The sequence below is a fragment of the Nasonia vitripennis genome, chromosome 5 (assembly GCF_009193385.2).
Source record: "Nasonia vitripennis strain AsymCx chromosome 5, Nvit_psr_1.1, whole genome shotgun sequence".
NCBI lineage: Eukaryota > Metazoa > Arthropoda > Insecta > Hymenoptera > Pteromalidae > Nasonia > Nasonia vitripennis.
The window spans coordinates 7073547-7092838 of record NC_045761.1 but is presented as its reverse complement, the minus strand read 5'-3'; the positions used below and the strand labels follow the sequence as shown (position 1 = coordinate 7092838).

Genomic DNA, 19292 nt, shown 5'->3' with positions numbered 1-19292 from the left:
TTCGCGTGTACGTCGGTATCGACTTGCATATGAAGCTTGTATACTTTTTGAAAATATTAAACGGATAAATATATTCATCGAGATAGTGTTACATTCGTGCGTCGGTTGGAATTAGTGCGACGAAAATATATCCGCACTGTATTCATTCGTCTTTCTCGCGACGAGCCGAGCAAGTGCGAGGCGACTTTTAAAAGCCAACTTTTCCCAATAAATCAGCCCCGGCGAGTACAATTAGCCCAGAAAAAACGAACTGCGCGGAGATCCTTCCTCCGGCGCATATTAATAACCCTCGCTACTCTAGTCAATATATAGAATACAAAATTCTAAAGAGGGACACGCGACCTCGTTTTCTAGTAGGTTACAGATATATACACACACACACACACAGAGCTGGATCATTACCCGGGCAATCGAGCGCGATCGATCAGAGCCTGACGAATTTAAAATTCCGGCCCCCGAGTCGCAGAAAAAGAACGCTCGCAATTACCCGCTCTCTTTCCCCAGCGGGCGCAGTATATATACGAGGAGGAAATTCCCCGAAAATCCGAGAGTAAGAGAGAGAGCTTTAAGAAGCTGTTGTAGCCATCGTGCAGTCTTTCAAACGTGCAGTGCGGCCAGAGAGAGAGAGAGAGAGAGAGAGAGAGAGAGAGAGAGAGAGAGAGAGAGAGCCACTGCTTCATCCTCCCTTGTTAAACTGGAGCAAACGAGCTGCCGCTCTATATACGGCCTTGACGAGCTCATGTGTGCGTGTGTGTGTTGGGAAAGAGTCGGGTCAAGATCAGCTGATCCTGACGAGAGGAGGATCCGTTGTTCCTCTTCTTCCTCTCCTTCTCCTTCCTCATGACACGCTATACGATATACCTGTAGTTCGCACTTTCGCGTTAGTTAATTCCGCGACAGAGAGAAAGAGAGAGAGAGAGAGAGAGAGAGAGAGAGAGGGACGACCTCAAGAGGATCTCCTCCTCCGCGGTCTCGAGTACTTAGCGCCGCTGGTCTGGCTTAATACTCCAGCGGGCACACCTGGCTTCTTCTTCCTTGTGTGTATATACACATACATTTTGTTTTCCTCCGCGCCGCGAAGGAAAGTCGCGCCGGGAGATGACTAATTGTACCGCTGCGAGTTTATGCATGGGCTGCTGCTCTTTTTATCTCCCGTCTCTTTGCTTTTGTGCTCGAAAGGATAGAGGCTGTCGTCCGCGTTGCAGATCTTGCAGAGCTTGCAGAGCGCGTTGTATTCTAAAGGGAGCTTTTTCTGAAAGATACTTCGCGGCGGTGTCTCTCTATGCCGCTGTATATGAGAAGCTTGCGTGATAGAAGTATAGCGAGTGCGGCTTTGAAAGCTTGCGGAGCTTGAATTAGCTCGAGTAGAGAGCTGAATTAGCAGTTTTCTTTGTTATGCGCGTAATGTAATTTTCGGATGTGATTATCGTGAAAGCTTTTCGTTTCCCGCGAATTAATAACCGATATATTGATTAATCGCGTGAATAGCTGGTGATGGAGAGAAAAGACGGCGAATCGAAAACCCTCGTCGGATCCAATCCGTCACTGCGGTATTATTGCTCGTTCGAATGTGGAAACAAGAATCCTGTAAAAGCGACCCCACATCATATGTAAAGCACAAATTACAAAACGCAAAGGACGAGCATATATATTAGTCGAACGGAAACATATCATCGTGTATCGACGCGCGTTATTACAATGTTACATATATTCCCGGTTGAATATTCGTCTGTATGAAAAGCTCTATATGTTTCGCTTATACACTTTTTTTAAATCCGAACTTTACGTTCCACCTTCGAAGAGGCATACGTATGCAGATTCGAGCGGTTTTCGACGTGGAATTATTCAAAAATTCATTCCTCCCATCGCCTCGTTCGAAACAGGCTTCTCCTTGTCCCGCGAAAAATAATATGCGCAGCAGCAGCGATGAACAAAAGTTTTTCATCGATATTTTTTGCCTCACCCTCGTATTCATCCATTATCCGCAAAAACCACAATCGAAGCCACGTACAAAAAAAAAACACTGTAGCAAAAACAACTTCCAGAGTGTAGCTGGAATAAAATTCAAAAGTGCAGCCAGCGCTACATGTACCAAAAAAAAGATTTGTAAGAAACTTAGTTCCAGAGAGCGAATATGGGCCAGTAGTATATAGCGTGTAAGAATTGCTGTACGCATTCGTGCGCAGACGAAATTCGTACTTTTATTAGAGAGCTTTATACGACACGACGCTCTCTCGTACAATAGAAAATCCGAGCGTAGGATATTATGACGGATATTGGCGCGGAGTCGGCGCGTCCTTTCAAAGATACGAGCGCCAGAGCCGTCCTCTCTCTCTCTCTCTCTCTCTCTGTTGCGCTTCTCTCTCGCGAAGCTCTAAAGTCGTCGCCGCGGCTGATGCACAAAGCGCTATTATAATATAATATATCTCGGCGTTCGCCTAGCACACGCTCTCTCGCGTCAAAGTTTTATTAACGCGTTTCGCTAACGGCCAAAGACAAAGCTTTGCGAGATCGTTTATTCTTTTTCGCTTCTGTCGGAGGAGAAGCTCATCCGAGAGGTAGAGCTTTCACGGACGCGCGCGAAAATTCAATTCGCGTTTAATTCCGAGCACTGCACGATTGCGGGCGTGTGTGACGAAAGCGACGCACAATAGCCGGACAAATTGCACGCGCGCCGAGTGGAATAATCGATACGTCATTATTATATCCCGGAAGTTGTAATCGCAGGATATAAGAAGCTCGATTGCCGTGTAATACGCTTTGAATTTTTCAGCCGCGATGAAAGCTCGAGGATAACCAGAAAGTGGACTGATAACCCCCCGAAAATACACTCTCGTCGTCACGCCTCCCCCGTAGCAATAATAAATCCGTCGTGGCGGGTAATTGCCGCGGAGAATTTTATAGCCCCGAGCGCTCTCCATCTTCCGGCGCTTCCCATGCGTTTTCACGCCGGTCGTGCATCCTCATCACCGCTGCGGCGGCGTGTCTTTTTCTCTCTCCCCCTCGCGTTCCGCTCGATGAGAGCAGAGCAGCTCGAAGGGATGAAGTATACCGGTGCCTCTCGAGTGTCCTCGAGACGCTGAAGAAACTCGCGTCCGGGTGTCGCGTAGATCTCGCGCAGACACGACCCCCTACGTGTGTGTGTGTGTGCGTGTCGTATATAACTACATGCGACTATATGCGGTCGTTGTCGGTGCGCAGCTGCCGCCCAGTAGCTTCTTCGAGTGCTTCGCTTGAATTTCCCAGCTTGTCTGTTGTCTCTATCTTTGCTGTTTGAACGACGTCGCGTTGTTGGGAACGTCATCTCGCGGTTCTGCTCGGTTCGCCCCACTGTTGACTTTAATTAGTTAATGCGTTGTATGCCAATGCTATTCTGCCGCTTCCTGTTATTAAGGGGACCTAACCACCTTAAAATAATTATTACAATAATGTCTTGTTTTTTGTAAAACTGAATGATTTTTTATGCCAAATTTTTAAGTAATTATTTAATTTAATATTATAATGTAAAAAACTGTAGAAATAATTTTTTATATATGTCTCAATAGATATATTCTCTTAAAAACTGCTGCAGTGTAAAACATGCTATTTTTTTGAGTACCGCAGGATTCAGACTAAACGGATCAATGAATTGTACCAAACCAAGGCTTGTTCTGTTCATTAGACATCTCTCTACGGAGTGAGTGTGGGATTTTGTAAAATACTGAAAGCGTATAAAGTTATAGCTTCTTAAAGCCCAAATTTTTGTATTTTTTTATATTTTATTGAAATTTTTAACTTTACAATCGCTGAAGGCTCCATTGACCCAGAAAAATCCCAATGGTTTTTTGTACATGGTGGTAAGTGTGCGCTGTACCAAATTTCCCATTCTTTAGTACCTTCTAATCCATGAACTTTTTCATACTGGTTGCATTGTAAACAGTAAGAAGAAAGAACTTCTAAATCAATAATCTTTCCACTTTCTTGACCCAAGATTGTAAAAACTCCATTGTAGGATCTATGACCTCGACGCTGCCACGTACCATCACCTTGAACACCTATTTCTCGTTTACAAGCTACAATTTCATCTGGAGTATTCGTAACATCTGATTCATCATCTAACATATTTTCATCTAAATCTTCAATACTCAGTTGACTAATAGCTTCTGGATTAACACTTTCAGGTTCACGTATCTCATTTTGTGAATTAGTACGTGTAAGTCGAAGTTCTTCGTCTACAGCTTCAGGCATAAACTTATCCGCTCTTGATGTAACTCTTGGTGTAACTTCAAAAAGCACATTACGTATTTTAGTAAAAGTTGCATTTTGAATTGGAAGAGGAAAGTCCATTACTCCACAAAAAATTCTCAGACTTTCAAGGCCAGCACCAACCAGTCTCATAGCTAGGACACTGCGTCTATTGATTTCACAAATATTTGATTTTTTTCCATTTTTTTTACAGTTGTGAAAATTCTTCTCATGTAAACACTTATCACACGTAATAGAATAATTGCCACCTAATCCATGACATTTTATTTCATAAAACTTTATATTTCCACCACACTTACACATCAAATTGTTCTCTATGAATGTAAACAAAAGTCTCATATCAAAGATTCTATAACCTTCGAAATCAACCTCAGGATAATCTAGAGACGACAGTTTACGGGCAGAAGAACTTTTAATTTTTTTATTAGCATTTTTCTTTTATCTACAATTTAGGTCTTTTTTTTCTGCCGATATAATTTCTTGAATCAACTTTTCTGTGCCGCTGTCTTGAAAAATCCATTATGCACACACTATATAAAAATATAAATTTATTATGAAAACATTATTTTTATAGTATATATTTCACTATAACTTTATAGGATATATTTATAGTGTATATTTATAGTAATATTTTTATAGTATATATTTTTATACTATAACTTTATACTATAACTTTGTGTATATATTTATAGTATTTTTATATTATAAATTTCACTATATCTTTTAGATATTAGATTTTATCAGATCCAATAAATGACATGTAAACATTGACATTAGAGGTTATGTTATCCTTGTTGGCCTTATGAAAATTGTACACATACAACAGTAGCGCAATTGTTCGACCTAACGCTCTGAAGTTAGCTCGTAAGCTTGAATTCGGAATAAGACCGTTACCGGTCACAGTCGAAAAGGAACAGGGAACAGATATACAGCTTAGATAACAGCTCGCTGTTAATCAGCGTACTCGAAAACCGTATATTACATACATTTTACGGTCCATTGATATGTTTTCAAAAAAGTGGTTTAAGGTGGTTAGGGCCCCTTAAAGCCTCCGCAGCGAACTTACGGCCCGGGATCTTTGATCTTTGTTGGGAGATACCAGAGGAATATCCCGTAGTCGTGCGCGGAAAACATCGCGAGGGAATTAAATCGTTTCCGGAAGCAAAAAAAATCATGCAAACCTGCCACGTCGGCGTAAATCACGACTAATAATAATGTAGCCCCCCGCACTGACGCGCGCTTAATTTATCGCTTAAATATTCGCAATTAACCCCCCCGCAACTGGGTCATATTCCGTTCGCGCGTTATGCGCGCGGATCGACTACTTTTTCTTGAACCACTAATGCGCGCGAGCTCCAACGGGTATGACTGTAATAAATCTCATCGTGTGTGTGTGTGTATGTGTGTGTGTGTGGGAGGAAGAGAGAATTTTTCTCGCTTGTAAAAAAAGCATTTTTCTCTATTATTATACGCTCTGAAGATCCCGTTCTCTCTTCCCCGTTGAATTAAGCTCGCTTTTCATACGGATTATCCGCGGAAGCTTTCCGCTCGTTCTTTTAATACACTTCGCAAATGACGTGACTCACATATCAATCAAATAGGTATTATAAAAAAAATCGCACACATACAGAGAGAGGAACAATATAAGTCATTTCTATTTCCGTTAATTCAGTGCAGAGCAGCGGTGATCGCTCGAAAGTTTAATTATCGCCAATAAATGGAGGCCATCCTTAGCGCGAGCAATTTTTCACAACGTTTCAATCCCAAGATTTAATATCGCGGCTGCACAGCCCCGTAGCTCGCTCCATAAAAAGCGTTATTGTAAAAGAGGTGCGAGAACTTTCCTGGAGCCTTTCCAATTTCCCAGACTCTGAGCGCTGCTCTCTGGCTAGCTCTGGAGTAGTCTTTCTTTTCGAAAATGAGCGCGCAACCGCGTTTTCCAGCTCTCTCTCTCTCTCTCTCTCTCTCTCTCTCTCTCTCTCTCTCTCTCTCTCTCTCTCTCTCCGTAGAAATAATTCTTTTCGGTCTAGAATTTTACAAGAAATTTGGCACCGCCGCACATAAATCGCGGAGAGAGAGAGAGAGAGAGAGAGAGAGAGAGAGAGAGAGTTCCTCTTTCACGTTAAGTAATTTCTCTCTACGCTCGCGCGCTTTGTGCTATTCTTTTCAAGATGTAACCTACATCCTTCAAGCCAAAAGCTCCCTGTGAAAGAGCTTCTCCTTGATTCAACCTGATTGATTTCATGCACTTTTATATGCGCCCTCTGTGTGTGTCTCTCTCTCATATAGTCGAGGGAAAAATTTTACGATGAGCCTTAAAAATAAAATATTCTTCCGTAAAAAATCTGCTAAATAAATAACCAAAAGAAAATCTTCTCTTCGTTCCAGATGTGGCGGCGTCGGTGGAGGTGCACTTCGAGAGCAAGGACGGCGGCTTCTTTCTGAAGCACAGTCCCCGTCAGTTCTACCCGTCGAACATGCGCCCGGAGCTGAGTCTCTCGGCAGGATCACCTTCGTCGACACCAGCGTCCACCTCGTCTCAGGGCTCGTCGGTGCTGTCGGTCGACAAGTTCACCGTCTTCCAGACGAGCGAGCCCGTCTCGGTACGAGCGACCTACGGACCCTTCAGTACCAAACAGACGGTACCGGCCAGGTACATCGTGCCCGACCCTCTGGACGCCCTGCCTGTGCCCAGCTTCGATGGCAAGAAGAATACCAGTGGTCTCGCCGGACCTGCCCTGCTGGAGGTCCAGGAACTCGGAGCCAGGCATCTCGACATGTCTGCTCACATCGTAAGTTTTGTATAATTTGGATTTCTATTGGTCTATCGATATCGGTTTCCGAGTAATCGGCGAGAATCGAATCAGTCAGTCTATACGAGGTTTAACACATTACTATGCACTCAAACGCTGCCACACGGTAAAATTGCATCATTCTATTTCGCGCGGAGACTTTTCATTTGTGCGCTGCAACGTCGGAATAAAAGGAGACACGAGTAGAGCGTGCGCGGAATGAAATATTATAACAAAAGCGCTTTGAAGAGATTCCGGTTGGAATCTTCTTAAATGTTTTAAATACTTGAAAGCATTGCAGTGTTCGGGAGACTTCAAAGGGAAGTCTTTTCGAAGCCAGCTTTTTTTCCCTCTACTGCTACTGCAGGCTGCTCACTACGCGAAATATCCGAACTCCGGCCTGCGCAGATTGTTCATTCTATTATGTAACAATCCGAATACATTCCGCGCTGGAACGTGCGCAATTAAAGCTGGAACGAGTCGCGAGACAAATGCCGAAAGTTGGAGGAAATTTAATGAGCTGCCCGTGCAGCACGTCCGGGCGAAATTCAGCTCACGCTCGTTTCATCAATTTTTACATTATACTGGTGACGTTGAACTTTGCGAATTTTAATGGTCGTTAAACAAAGTGGAAGGGAAAACAATGGTGGGTGTTATTTTTTTCGAGCTTTACAATTGGAAAGTTCCGCGGTCTGTCTGTGTGTGTATACGAAATTCCTTTGTCAGGAGAGAAACTCCGCAGTTTTCCTTTCGCGCGGCTGGATTCAATCGAACGTTTTCCAGGGGGTTTCGTTCACTTTGAATTCCCCGCTGACTTGCGATTTAAGCTTATTTATTCCTTTGTCGCGAAATGTTTCTTGTATTTTTGAGAAGGTATGTGGACCCACTGTTCCACGGACGTTTTACTGACTAAGCTTCCACTTGATATTCCAGCAGCTGTTTTGAATTCGATAAATTCCAGTCGAACGTGATTCAAGTGTATATTTGGATCCAACGATACTTTCTTGCCTGATTAGCATGAATCACTTATGTTAATATATAGCAGTATTATCGAGTCCCGAGTTTCAACTCTAATAACGGAAGCAATTATTAATGAACAAAAAATGCCTCGTATAAAATGTTTGATGCAGAGAGCTGCGTGGGGTCTGACATAAAACTGCTTTTACTACTGACGCATCAAGCCGTGCGAGCTGCGTCGCCAGTTCAAAAAGTTATGCGGGCTGCGGCACAAATTGTGCCGAGTTTCTTCTGTGTTTTACTACCCTACATTTATGCCCTTTACTCGCCATGTAGGGTATAAACATAAACTCCATAAAGCATTTTTGTTGTGTATTGCAGTTTTGTAAAAAAAATATGTACATCCTCGTAAAATATACCTTGTCGATTGCTATTAGTTTTTTAGACGTCGTTATACTGAAAATGTCTTTACTTTTATGCAAAATGGCATGGTAAATAATTTGTCGAGTTCCAAATGTTGTTGAACAATTTTCTTTGAACCTCCATTTTTTAATTCAAATTCTCTGAAAAGAATTTGAGAAATTCTCTTGACTCGTTTCAAAACGGTATATTTGCTTACAGTATTCTGCGCACGTGACCTTGCCAGAAGCGTAATCAATACAAAACCCATATTCTTGAGTGAACGCCAGTGTTTCTCTTATTCTCCAAAGTTGCTGAATGTGTCATCGTGGATATACACTCTGGGATGTATAGCTTAACGTATACTCCATTTTCGAACGTATAGTTTTGCGCGTAAGATCTATGTCTTCCCTCTTATATTTGATACAAATAAGTAGAGAAGCAAAATAACTTCTATATACTACTAAAAATATATCAGCTTTCATTTCTTGCATACTTCGAATAATTTTTTCCGAGAGGTACGTTATATTTTATCGGTATTTGTACAGTTTCGAAGAAATATTTTTCTGCATTATTTGTCCACGGAGTATTCTTCCACTAAAAGAAGCTTAAGCGGAGAAGCTTGACATTTTCTATATACTTTGGAGGACGTCTATGCTCTGTGTTATAAGAAATAGTCTGAAATGCGAAGAAAAGATCTTTCGTGATGCATGGTTTTATGTTTGATGAAAGTACTTGTCAACAAATTTTTTAAATACAACAAAATTACGTTAGAGAATTAACCACTTTACATATAGATCTGCACTTCAAAGAAAGTCACACATTAACAAAGTTTCCAAGTACATAAATTGCTTAGGCAAGAGCTCGTCGGAATTTTAAACGAAGTTTAAATTCTTGAACCTATAAAACATGTTTAAAGTACGCGATAAGTTAAAAAATAGTTAAAACATTATTTTAAAATCCCTACTTTTAGAATGGATGTTTACACAATAAAAGACGATAAGAGTACAGGTTTATGCGCCCGCTTGTTTTAATTTGTAAAAGAGGTGGAAGGCTTTTGTGACCTATGGTATTTCTTTTTACAGTGTTTTCAAAAGAATATTTCTTTAAATACTATAGCACAATACAGGAGTTTTTACATTAAAATGATAAGATTAATCAAACCAAAATGACAAATTCCTCCAATATTGATTGTTGTGAATATTAAGTATAAACAGCGTTGAAACGATTAATCACATTTTCATCATATTGTTATGAATAACCGGATTCACAAGTAAATCGAGATTTATTGAAAAGCAAACAAATTATCTTTTCCATAAAGCCACAACAAATCATCGACGATGTCGATATCACATAGCAATCGAAATGTCCATTCCAACTGTTCTTCAATACCACCAACCCTCTGTGAAATTCATTGCTTTTATAAAAATAAATGAAAGCGTAAATAAAACATCTTTTTTAACCCGCATATCGAGATAATAAAAAAGCACGCCGTTAAAAGCTTTCCTCTCGGTGAAAGAGTGAAAAACAAACCACCTCGCTTTTCGATCTTTTTTTCAACATTGTTTTATCTCCTGAAAAAAAAGAGCAGCAAACGGCTTGAAATCCCAAATTGTAAAAAAAGATTGTCGAAACCATTAAAAAGAAAATCTCTTCTGTCCACAGGTGAGCACGAGCATACCACGGGATTCCCCAGTACTCCGAGTGCTTTTCCACGCTGGCAGCGAGGCTACGGGTCGACGTCAGCTCCTGCTGGGTCGTCAACAGCGAGTTTGCGTGTTGCTCCACGCGACTCCGAGTGTACCACCGAGTCGTGGCACAGGTGATGCCACGGGACCTGAGAGCTTGATCAGCGGACCCCTTACGGCTGCCTGTAGTCCCGACGGCCAGGATGGAGTCTGCCTCGCACAGATCACCATACCTGCGAGCTGGTGGCCGGCTCTACCACCGCCTGATACTGGACGCGTTAAGCCTGTTAAGGTGAGTTTGGTTTTTGTGCTAATTAATGCACTGATGTGTATACAATTTAATTTTGATGCGCAAATGTCGACGTATTATTCCGCTGCGAATAGTGCATAAAGCCCAATTATGTAAATTATATGGAAACTGAATGCAGAGCTATATTTGCCAGTTTTTTTCAGTCGTTTCACTTCCAGCTGTCATCTACAAAGTGAATTCTACAGCTTCATTTACGCCGAAGCGTACTAATTAATAGCAATTTAAGCGCGCAATAGAAACTCAGTTTATAGTAAACAATGCACATTCATAAAATTAATTAAGGAGTTTATATACGCTGTTGGCAGTAGCTCGAGCTATTTAATTTATAATATAGCGGCTACGTATATACATAAGCCGGATAATTAAAATGTTCGACGACGTAATATTACATTTTACGAATAGCTGCGCAATCTAGCGCAGAATTCGAAAATTGCCAGTATAACCGTCAGCGCATAGTTTCAATAAAGTCCACACGAGAATGCAAACTATTCTGAAAATTAAAAATCAGCCACTCAAAGTAAATTACGCATCACTTTGTAAAAGATTTCCCTCTCAAAGCAACTCCATACATAGCCGAAAAGCAATTCCGTCGTCAGGTATACATTCCGTTTGTCAAAAGAACACAGAGACCGAAGCGCAGCGCGAATTATTCAGCAGCCACGGCGGCGGCGAGGAATTGAAAGCAACGATCCGTATATATAGTATATACAGCAGAGTCTCGCGGTTATGCGAGAATTCACTAAGTAGCCGCGAAGAATACGGAATCGATAGCCCGTCATCCATTATTCGCCGGTGTTAGGGGCTGGAGATCCAACGACACAGTTCGCTTCTCGTCTTCTGGGAGCTCTCGGCTTGAAAAATTAAGCGTCGAATGCGACCCCCTTGGCATGACGTTTCTCCTCTCTTCCCCTTTAAAAAATGCACTCTACCCGCTCGTCGAGGGACTCATGGAGGAGAGAGAAACGCATCTCAGTGAATCGCAATGATAAAGCGCGGCTGACCCGTATGTGAGCTCGACTACTTATGTATACCTCGGAGACGGCGGGCGACTTGTTATTTGATTGCCAGGCAGCTCGAGAAGTGCCTCTAATTTGGTCGTTTGTCAAGCTCAAAGCTTTTAAGAGGAAGAGAGTAAAAGAGATGGCCTGATATTGCGGTAATTATTCAGAGAGCGTAAATATAGAAATTTTTACTGACGCGAAGACGAGGAGTAATGTCGAGAGGAAGTTGGATGACGAGGCTACTTTGTTTCCTTTTCAATTGAGGCAAGTTCCAATTCGTATTTCGCTTCATCTAAATTTGTACGGAAACGTCGAAAAAATTATTTGAATAATGGATATCCAGCATAGAATCTACTCCGGTAGGTCAATCTAGAAGATCAGTTCCCCATTCGGTCTTGGCGAGAATAGCGAAATCAAACGTGAAAATATTCATGCCAGACGAGCGTCAAATATACACGCACATGTATGATAGAGTAACGCTATATTCGTCGAGAGAACAAAGCAACCGCTGCATAACTAAAAGTCTAACGCGAAAAATAATTCTTCCAGACCCTGCCACGAGTCGTCCAATTAGCCTACTCGGTTCTGGAGCCTCGCAGTGCCGACGAGTCCGGAGCCTCTGGCCTCGAGGGTGGCTCGGCCTCCTTTTGCCAGCCGAAGGTGCAGATCCAACCGGTGACACCTCTGGGTCAGGTGACCCTCGCCCCCAACCGGGCCACCTACAAGGAGCTCAAGACCGACGAGTACCTGACGCTTCTGGTGCCACATGGGCCGCTCTATCCCAGGTCCAGGCTGCACATCCCAGTCTTCCTGCAGTCGCACTCGTCCAAACAGGCCAGCCAGGGAAGGCCACCCGTTGCCGCCGTTGTTCTGAGGTACGGGATATTTTTGTATTTTTATACATCGTTGTACGATTTTTCGACTGGTTTAGCTCCGACGTTGTCTTGCGTATTGATCCGCGCAGAATTGAAATGTAGAGCAGTTTGTAAATGGAAAATCCATGGAGTAAATATTTGCCGTTTAAAAATAAACAAAGAGACAGCGTCGCCAGTTAAACAACCAAGCGAACCCTTAAAAAAAAATACATCCTTCACGCGTTCCACGCGCTCCTTTCATCCTGTTCCGCCAAAACACGACGACTTACAACACCTCTTCGTAATAATACATTCATCAAGTCTCTTTCTCTCGGCTTTTCGAAAATTCTCCCGTCCCGCAAGGACTTGCTCAAAGGCACACAGCAGTGTATATAACATCGAGAGGAAACCGCGGAGCCTGTAACTAAGTACGTCTTCATTATACAAAGTCCGAAATTGAGCTCGTCGAAGAACGAGGCTACGCGACACAGGTATATAGTACAGCAGGCGAACGAGCCAAGTGCAGCGTTGCGCGCTCAATTACACCGCGCGAATTTGACTCACAGATTTTTCGCGACCGCGCACACCTGTGCAGCACCGTCGAATGCAGCGCTGAAAAGAGACTCATCTGCGCGGGAATTTTTCACAGGCCCGCGCGCAATTTGCCTGCATAGCGTAGCTGCAAACGAATTTTCCTTATTACATGTAAATTGTAGCTTTTCCTTTTACTAATATTATGCCACTCGACTCGCGGGTGTGTTTGGAGATCGAACGCGGAGGTGATTATCTATTTTTTGGTAAAGCCGCAACCGATCGCTCCGTAGGCTGAAACGGCGATGGGAAATTTTTGCCGCGGATTAAGCGCCCGGCTTTTTTGGATCGGCCGCGGTGAATGAAAGCGTGAATAGCTTTCCTTTTGGCAAAGGTGAAAAAGTGGAATGTAAATCTGGAAACGTTTCAATCCGCGCATATGGAGGGAGAGCATGAAATATGCAATCGATTTTTTAGCCGGGTTTGAACGTTCGCTCTTTCTTCCTTTTTTAATGAAAAATGTGAAAAATGAAAAAGTTATACTTGTCAGAATTGGAAAAGGCAAAAATGTTATGATTGATTTGCAGAGCTCGAGTCAAGGCAGGAGTGAAGATTCTGGACGCCTCGACCAGCAGTCCCGATTGGATCGTCGAGTCGGACATCAACACAAAGAACACGGCGGCCACCTTCACCGCGAGACGCAAGGAAAATGTTTCACGGCTTCCCAATGCGTACGTATACAAAGAGGGAAATTTAATTAAGAGTGGCTCTTAAAATGAATAAACGTGCTTTTAATTAAAAGTTCACTTTGAGCTGTACGATTGTAATCGCGACGAGACTGCCAACCATATAATTGTTTAATTAAAAAATGTAATCTCATGTAGTTTCGTAATGTGTGTGTACCTGGCCTGTTGACATCGTAATCCAGGGTGTGCTTTTACTTACACGACGAATTTTCAAATTAAATTCTGTAAAATTTCTCGTAAACGCGACGCTCAAACGTTAAACAAAGAAAAGCCGCAATTACTCGGCAATAGGAATCACTCCAGTAGAGGCAATTTGCATCGACAACGCAATTGCAAAGACGTTTGATACTCGAAATCTAATTAAGCCCTCTCTTGACGTGGCTCTGACAAAACAGTTCGGCGGAGGAGATAATGACGATGCTGCTGGAGGCGAGCGAGGAGAGCACGGAGAGCAAGGAGCACGGCGGAGGTCGAATCGTCTGGAGCGTGCGCTACGCCCTCGAGGGTGAGGAGGACAACGTCTCGCTGTCCGGGCCGTTTCAGGCGACGCAGCAGCAACACAGCCACCACCACCACAACGCCGCAGGCGAGCGCAAGAAGTTACAGGCTCATCTCGAGATTCAGAAGGATGACATCCAAGCTGTTCTGCCTATTTCCAAGGTACGTTATTCTCCGACGGATTACTCGCCTTATTGTATTGTGGAAGAGAATACCAATTTGATGCTGCTTATTTTCTTTCGAGTTTTTATAGACTTGTGAAAGCATTATGTGCGTTGGTTCTATTTATGGTGCTTCTTTTAATTTTAGAACTGGGAAGTAATGAATACTGCGGTGCTCACGGGCAGACAAATTTCGCAAGCAATGAAAGTGTTTATCGTGAGCCAGGCTGGCACGGTGGCTGATGTCACGCTTCAATCTTCTTGTCATTCCGAGGACGAGAGCGTACTTAAGGTAATAACAGTAATTAGTAAACTCCCATGATATCATCCGACAGATTTGCACATTTTCGCTATTTCTAGAGAGAGAGGGAGAGAGAGAGAGAGAGAGAGAGAGAGAGAGAGAGAGAGAGAGTGAGCCGCGCGCGCGCGCGAACACGAAGGCGGGTATTAAGTATGCATAAGTTGGCTTTTGTTACTTCGAGTATTCGCGGAATAACGTCTCTTGTTAATACAGCTTACATAAATTATTTCCTGCTCCCGAGTGTATAAATAAGTCTCCTTCAAAGCAACAGGCCTTTCTAAGCCAGTAAACAAAACGGCGACGTAGGCGTGGCCATCTATAAAAAAGCTAATAAAAATCAATCGTCATCCTCGTTTATGTCCATAAAAGTAAAATATTCTCCGCTCCGTCCATCAGGTCTCATCCTCCTGCAGTAGTGTTTACGTAGACGGCTCGGAAATTCGTGGCTCCAGCAACGCCTCGGTCCTTGTTAAGTACGGCACGTACACGGGGCTGGCTCGTTTTACCGTTTGGATGCCCGAATTCCCGCTCGAGGTCTCGGTAACCGACACCCGACTCAATCAGATCAAAGGCTGGAAGGTGCCCGAGGAACACACCCTCGCTAAGAACAAGCGCAGCCTCAACGTCACCGATAAGCAGCAACAGCAAGAGAAGCCGAAGAAAAGGAGCGCTGCGAGTGAAGCCGTTGACAAGGAGGAGGAGCTGGATTACGAAGAAGGAGAGGAAGATGAGGAAGACGAGGAAGACGGAGAGGAGCTTGGAGAAGGCAAGATGAGGTTCCGTAGCGGTGACAAGTGGGACGAAATCAATTCCATCGATCGCACTAGCTCCTCTGCTAGCTGCAAACTGAGGTTCCAGCAAAGCCCTGTAGAGGTACTTGCTGAAATTATTTTCGAATTTCGTTATCGTAAAATCATTTTGAAATTATTATTTAGTTTTTGAATAAATTTATTCTGTTGGATTGCAACATAATAACAAATAAAATATTCAATCCAGGTACACGCTCGCTTCCTCGCAGCAGATCACGACTCCGGCCGTGTCTCGTATTTCGTGAATCGCCGTACCTGGCTACGCGTGACTGACCTAGTGGCCGGTTTGATCCGAGTCTCCGACCCACGTATAGCCACTCTTATCCAAGGTAGGCTAGTGCAGGGTCGTGGCATAGGTCGTACCGAGGTCCAGGTACTCTCGCCCATCACAGGCCGTGTCATCGGCGCCAAAGAAGTGCGAGTTGGCAACGATCGCGTCGCCGTGTCGCAGTTGTCCGTCAAGGTTGTCTCCGGACTGCAGCTCACCATCAGCCCCGATAGCGCTATTGAGAACGGTTATGTTGCTGAGACCTCGGTCACGAGAAAACTTACTGCGCAATACCAAGAAGGACTGTTGGATATCGATATTGAGTTTTCCGATGGGTCAAGGACGCCGCTTAGAGAGATAGCTGTGAGTTTATTGCATTTTCAGTGATGATCAAAATATCTTCCACATCTTTCCAATTTTCATTCTGGATAATCGAAATAAAATATATTTTTCATATAAATATTTTATTAATGAGATCTAATTAAAACTTGAATTTTTTCTTCTTCTTCTTCAGGTGAGCGATTATCAACTAGTAGTAGAGAGCCTGGACCCAGAAGTGGTAGCCTTCGCTCCGATGGTCGCTTCTCATCATCCACGAGTGATCGCGGTCGGCGAAGGTCGAGGTGACTTACTGCGCATCAGCCTTCAGCTAGCGGACGTTTGCCGACTGGCTGGCGCCCGACGTTCCAAGGCGCCGCCAGGTCGAGCTGCTGCGGCGCTGCCTCTGGCCACCGCATCGGCTAACGTCGAGGTCGACTTCGCCTCCAGTGATTTGCCTAACCGACCCGAGTTTGTGCAGAACGACGGTGGTGGAAATTTGGGACTCGGAGCACATCATCGCGAGCGCAAGACTGGGAGGGACGTCGCACCAGATTTGCACGACATCTTAATCGGTAAACACTCGTTACTACGTAGATTTCATTTATTGATGTACTGAATAGTGTAATCGAGTTGAAATTTTTAACTCTTCTTGGGCATAGAGAAAACATACGGATCTTCAAGAAATGATTTATGATAATCTCCGAAATTGATAAATTTGACTACAATTGCGTCTGACTAGATCACTGACTACTCTACTTAAAACAGATAGCATGTACATTCGCAGATTATCATCATTAGCATGAATCGATTTTATCTATATTTTTACATAATAAGACAATTCGTGAGTTGAAAGTACTAATCATCAGTAGTCGTACAATTCATAAAAATATGCATAGATCTCGAGTATACACGGAACATTGTTCAATACAAGTTTCTTATGATTTAACAAAATGGTCTATAGCTATATAATCGAGCTTGGCGAGTGTCTATATAATCGTAAACGCCAACCTCCTCCTTCTACTCCAACCTCTCCCCCTAATTCCAAGACCAACCGCAGAGCATATCAACCATGAGTGTCGTGCTGCGTGTGCATCGCTGTTGTCGTGTCTGTCTTCCCACCCTGTACCGCCGTGAACAACAACCAAAGCTCGCTGATTAATCGGTAAAAAACCGGGTTGAAAGCTTCGAAACTTTCAGGAGGCATGGGAGGCGTGGGCATACGTCACAACGGCGGCGCTCGCATGACGCCCCTGGAGATCGGCATGTACGTTCTGCTGGCAGCCTTCTGCTTTGCCATCGTCGTCTTCGTCGTCTCGTGCGTCGTCTATGCGAGCAAGTTCAAGCCCCAGCCCTCGGAGAACGGAAGCAGTGGAACTGGTCTGACAGCTGGACTACCGGTGCTTGGAGCCGCGAGAGCAGCTGCGAGTCAGTTCAGCCAAAACCGCAACAGGCCCAGGGAGTCGACGACCAACGCTCACGACTGGGTCTGGCTGGGAAGGGCGACGCTTGAGAGAGCCGCCTGCGCACCGCCTCAGGTAAAATTTTATGTCCTTCCTATGTTGAATAAATCTTTTTAAATTTAATTACAATTTTAGCTTGGAATTTTACTTCAAACATTTATTCTGTTCTCTAAATAAACCTCTCCTAACTTGAATTTCCAAATTCATCTGCCATGAAAATATTTGTTCGTAACTGTATACATTATGTACAGCGTACCGATAGTTCATCCAGTCTCTAACGCCTCGAGCGCAAGCCATTGTTGCAGACATAATTGAGCAACCGTATACATATATATCCGAAAGCAATATCCATCATTTCCAAGTTTCGCAACTCGGAAGCCCTGCTTTAATAAAACTCTATCCAATAACTTTTCAGTCTACGTAACGCCGTGACTGCTTCTCGACGCAGCAAGGCGAATATACCTCTCATAAAATAAGCAAAAGCGCTCTGAAATCGCGAATTTTTCAACTTCCGACGGTTAATAACTGTTCATTGAGTGAAATTTTATATGCCAAAGACGTTGTAATCTCGCGAGCGAATTCGTGCGCATAGGATCGTCTCGTGTTATCGTAGTAGAAGCTTCAAAGCGTCTATTATTACCACTCATAGGTATCGGGTTTAATAATGAAAACTTGCTTTTGTCTTTAGCAGGTGAGAGTGACGAGCAACCCGTTGGCGAACGAGCCCGAAGACGAGACAATGGACCTGGGCACGAGTTTCGACAACCCGAACCACGTAGAGCTGCCCTCGACGGGCGTCCGCTCGAGCATAGCCTCGTCTGGGGCCATCGACACGACGACCTACTGCAAGCGAGACAGAACGCCGCGCAGTTGCTCCAACGGCAAGGGCAAGCAGTTGGCGTCGACACCTGCACAACGAAACGAGTCAGTGTACTCTCATACTTATGTCGCTTTTTTGTGTCTACTTTGTTCGAAGACTTTTGTTTCTATTGTTTAATATTTAAGCCGAACGTGAATTTTACTTTACTCTTTGCTATTACAATGAATGCTATTGATCAACAATGCTTTTAGTGAATTATCTACGCGCATACTAATAGCTGGGTTGAATTACAAATTACGCTTGAAACATTATCACGGTTATTATTGTTATTTAAAGGGCATGGGAATTGATTTCGCCTGAATTTAGTGGTTCACTGCATAAGCTATTAAAAATTCTGCCTTTAAAGATATTTAAATAACAAAAATAACTCTTTTTTAATCATTCATGATGTTTCAAGCGAGTGATAACTAACCATAATACGCAATTTCCTTTCTTTAGTTCGTTGAAACAAACAGCAAAACTTATACGTCAAACTTCATAACTATACATTCTATTCATTGTACACTCGTTAGCACCTAAGATATCATACAAAGCATAAAGCACTCACTCATGACTTCATCGCACACTCCGCACAAACAGCTTCATCAACGCCTGTTTGTCGACGTTTAGCAACGACAATGCGCCGCCTCCACTACCGCCGCACAAGGCTACAGTGAGTAGCAGCGGCCAGGACAACGGTAACGAGGACTACAAGCCACCGGTACCGCCGCACCGCAACACAGGGGCTCTGGCTCGACTACCCGAGACGCCTAAGCGTCGACACCATCATCAACGCGCCAACAGTAGCGGCGAGCACGTGGCTAACAGCAGGCGACAACAGCAGCGTGAGGCTAGTCCAGGCAAACAGCATCATCATCATCGGCCTGGCAAGTCCAGGAGTGGATCCAAGAACAGCGGCAACCACGGATCCTCGGTTGAGGCGAGCAAGGAGAACAATAGTAATGCGGATGTTGCATTTGTTGAGGTGTGTAAAACTAATTCTAATGTAAAATATAGAGTTTGTTTGAAGCCAGAAAATTAATTGGTTCAATGCTTGATAGTGGTCGAAAATAGAGGGAAACGGTAAAAACG

At 43.6% G+C, this 19292-nt stretch overlaps 1 protein-coding gene across 6 annotated transcripts in view; it reads left to right on the top strand.

The window, feature by feature from the left end:
• Window positions 1-19292, top strand: part of LOC100122094 (transmembrane protein 132E) — a 67351-nt gene that overhangs the window by 40194 nt on the left and 7865 nt on the right. Inside the window, exons 2-13 of one of the 6 annotated variants that reach the window (XM_016989506.3) lie at window positions 6634-7037; window positions 10059-10373; window positions 11942-12267; window positions 13365-13508; window positions 13919-14183; window positions 14331-14474; window positions 14880-15356; window positions 15480-15923; window positions 16075-16453; window positions 17064-17416; window positions 18033-18265; window positions 18801-19185. In XM_016989506.3, coding sequence (XP_016844995.1) covers window positions 6634-7037; window positions 10059-10373; window positions 11942-12267; window positions 13365-13508; window positions 13919-14183; window positions 14331-14474; window positions 14880-15356; window positions 15480-15923; window positions 16075-16453; window positions 17064-17416; window positions 18033-18265; window positions 18801-19185 — 3869 coding nt within the window. Of the gene's footprint in view, window positions 1-6633; window positions 7038-10058; window positions 10374-11941; window positions 12268-13364; window positions 13509-13918; window positions 14184-14330; window positions 14475-14879; window positions 15357-15479; window positions 15924-16074; window positions 16454-17063; window positions 17417-18029; window positions 18266-18800; window positions 19186-19292 lie in introns of all 6 variants that reach the window. The other 5 variants (XM_016989505.3, XM_008218817.4, XM_008218815.4 and 2 more) reach the window with 5 other exon arrangements.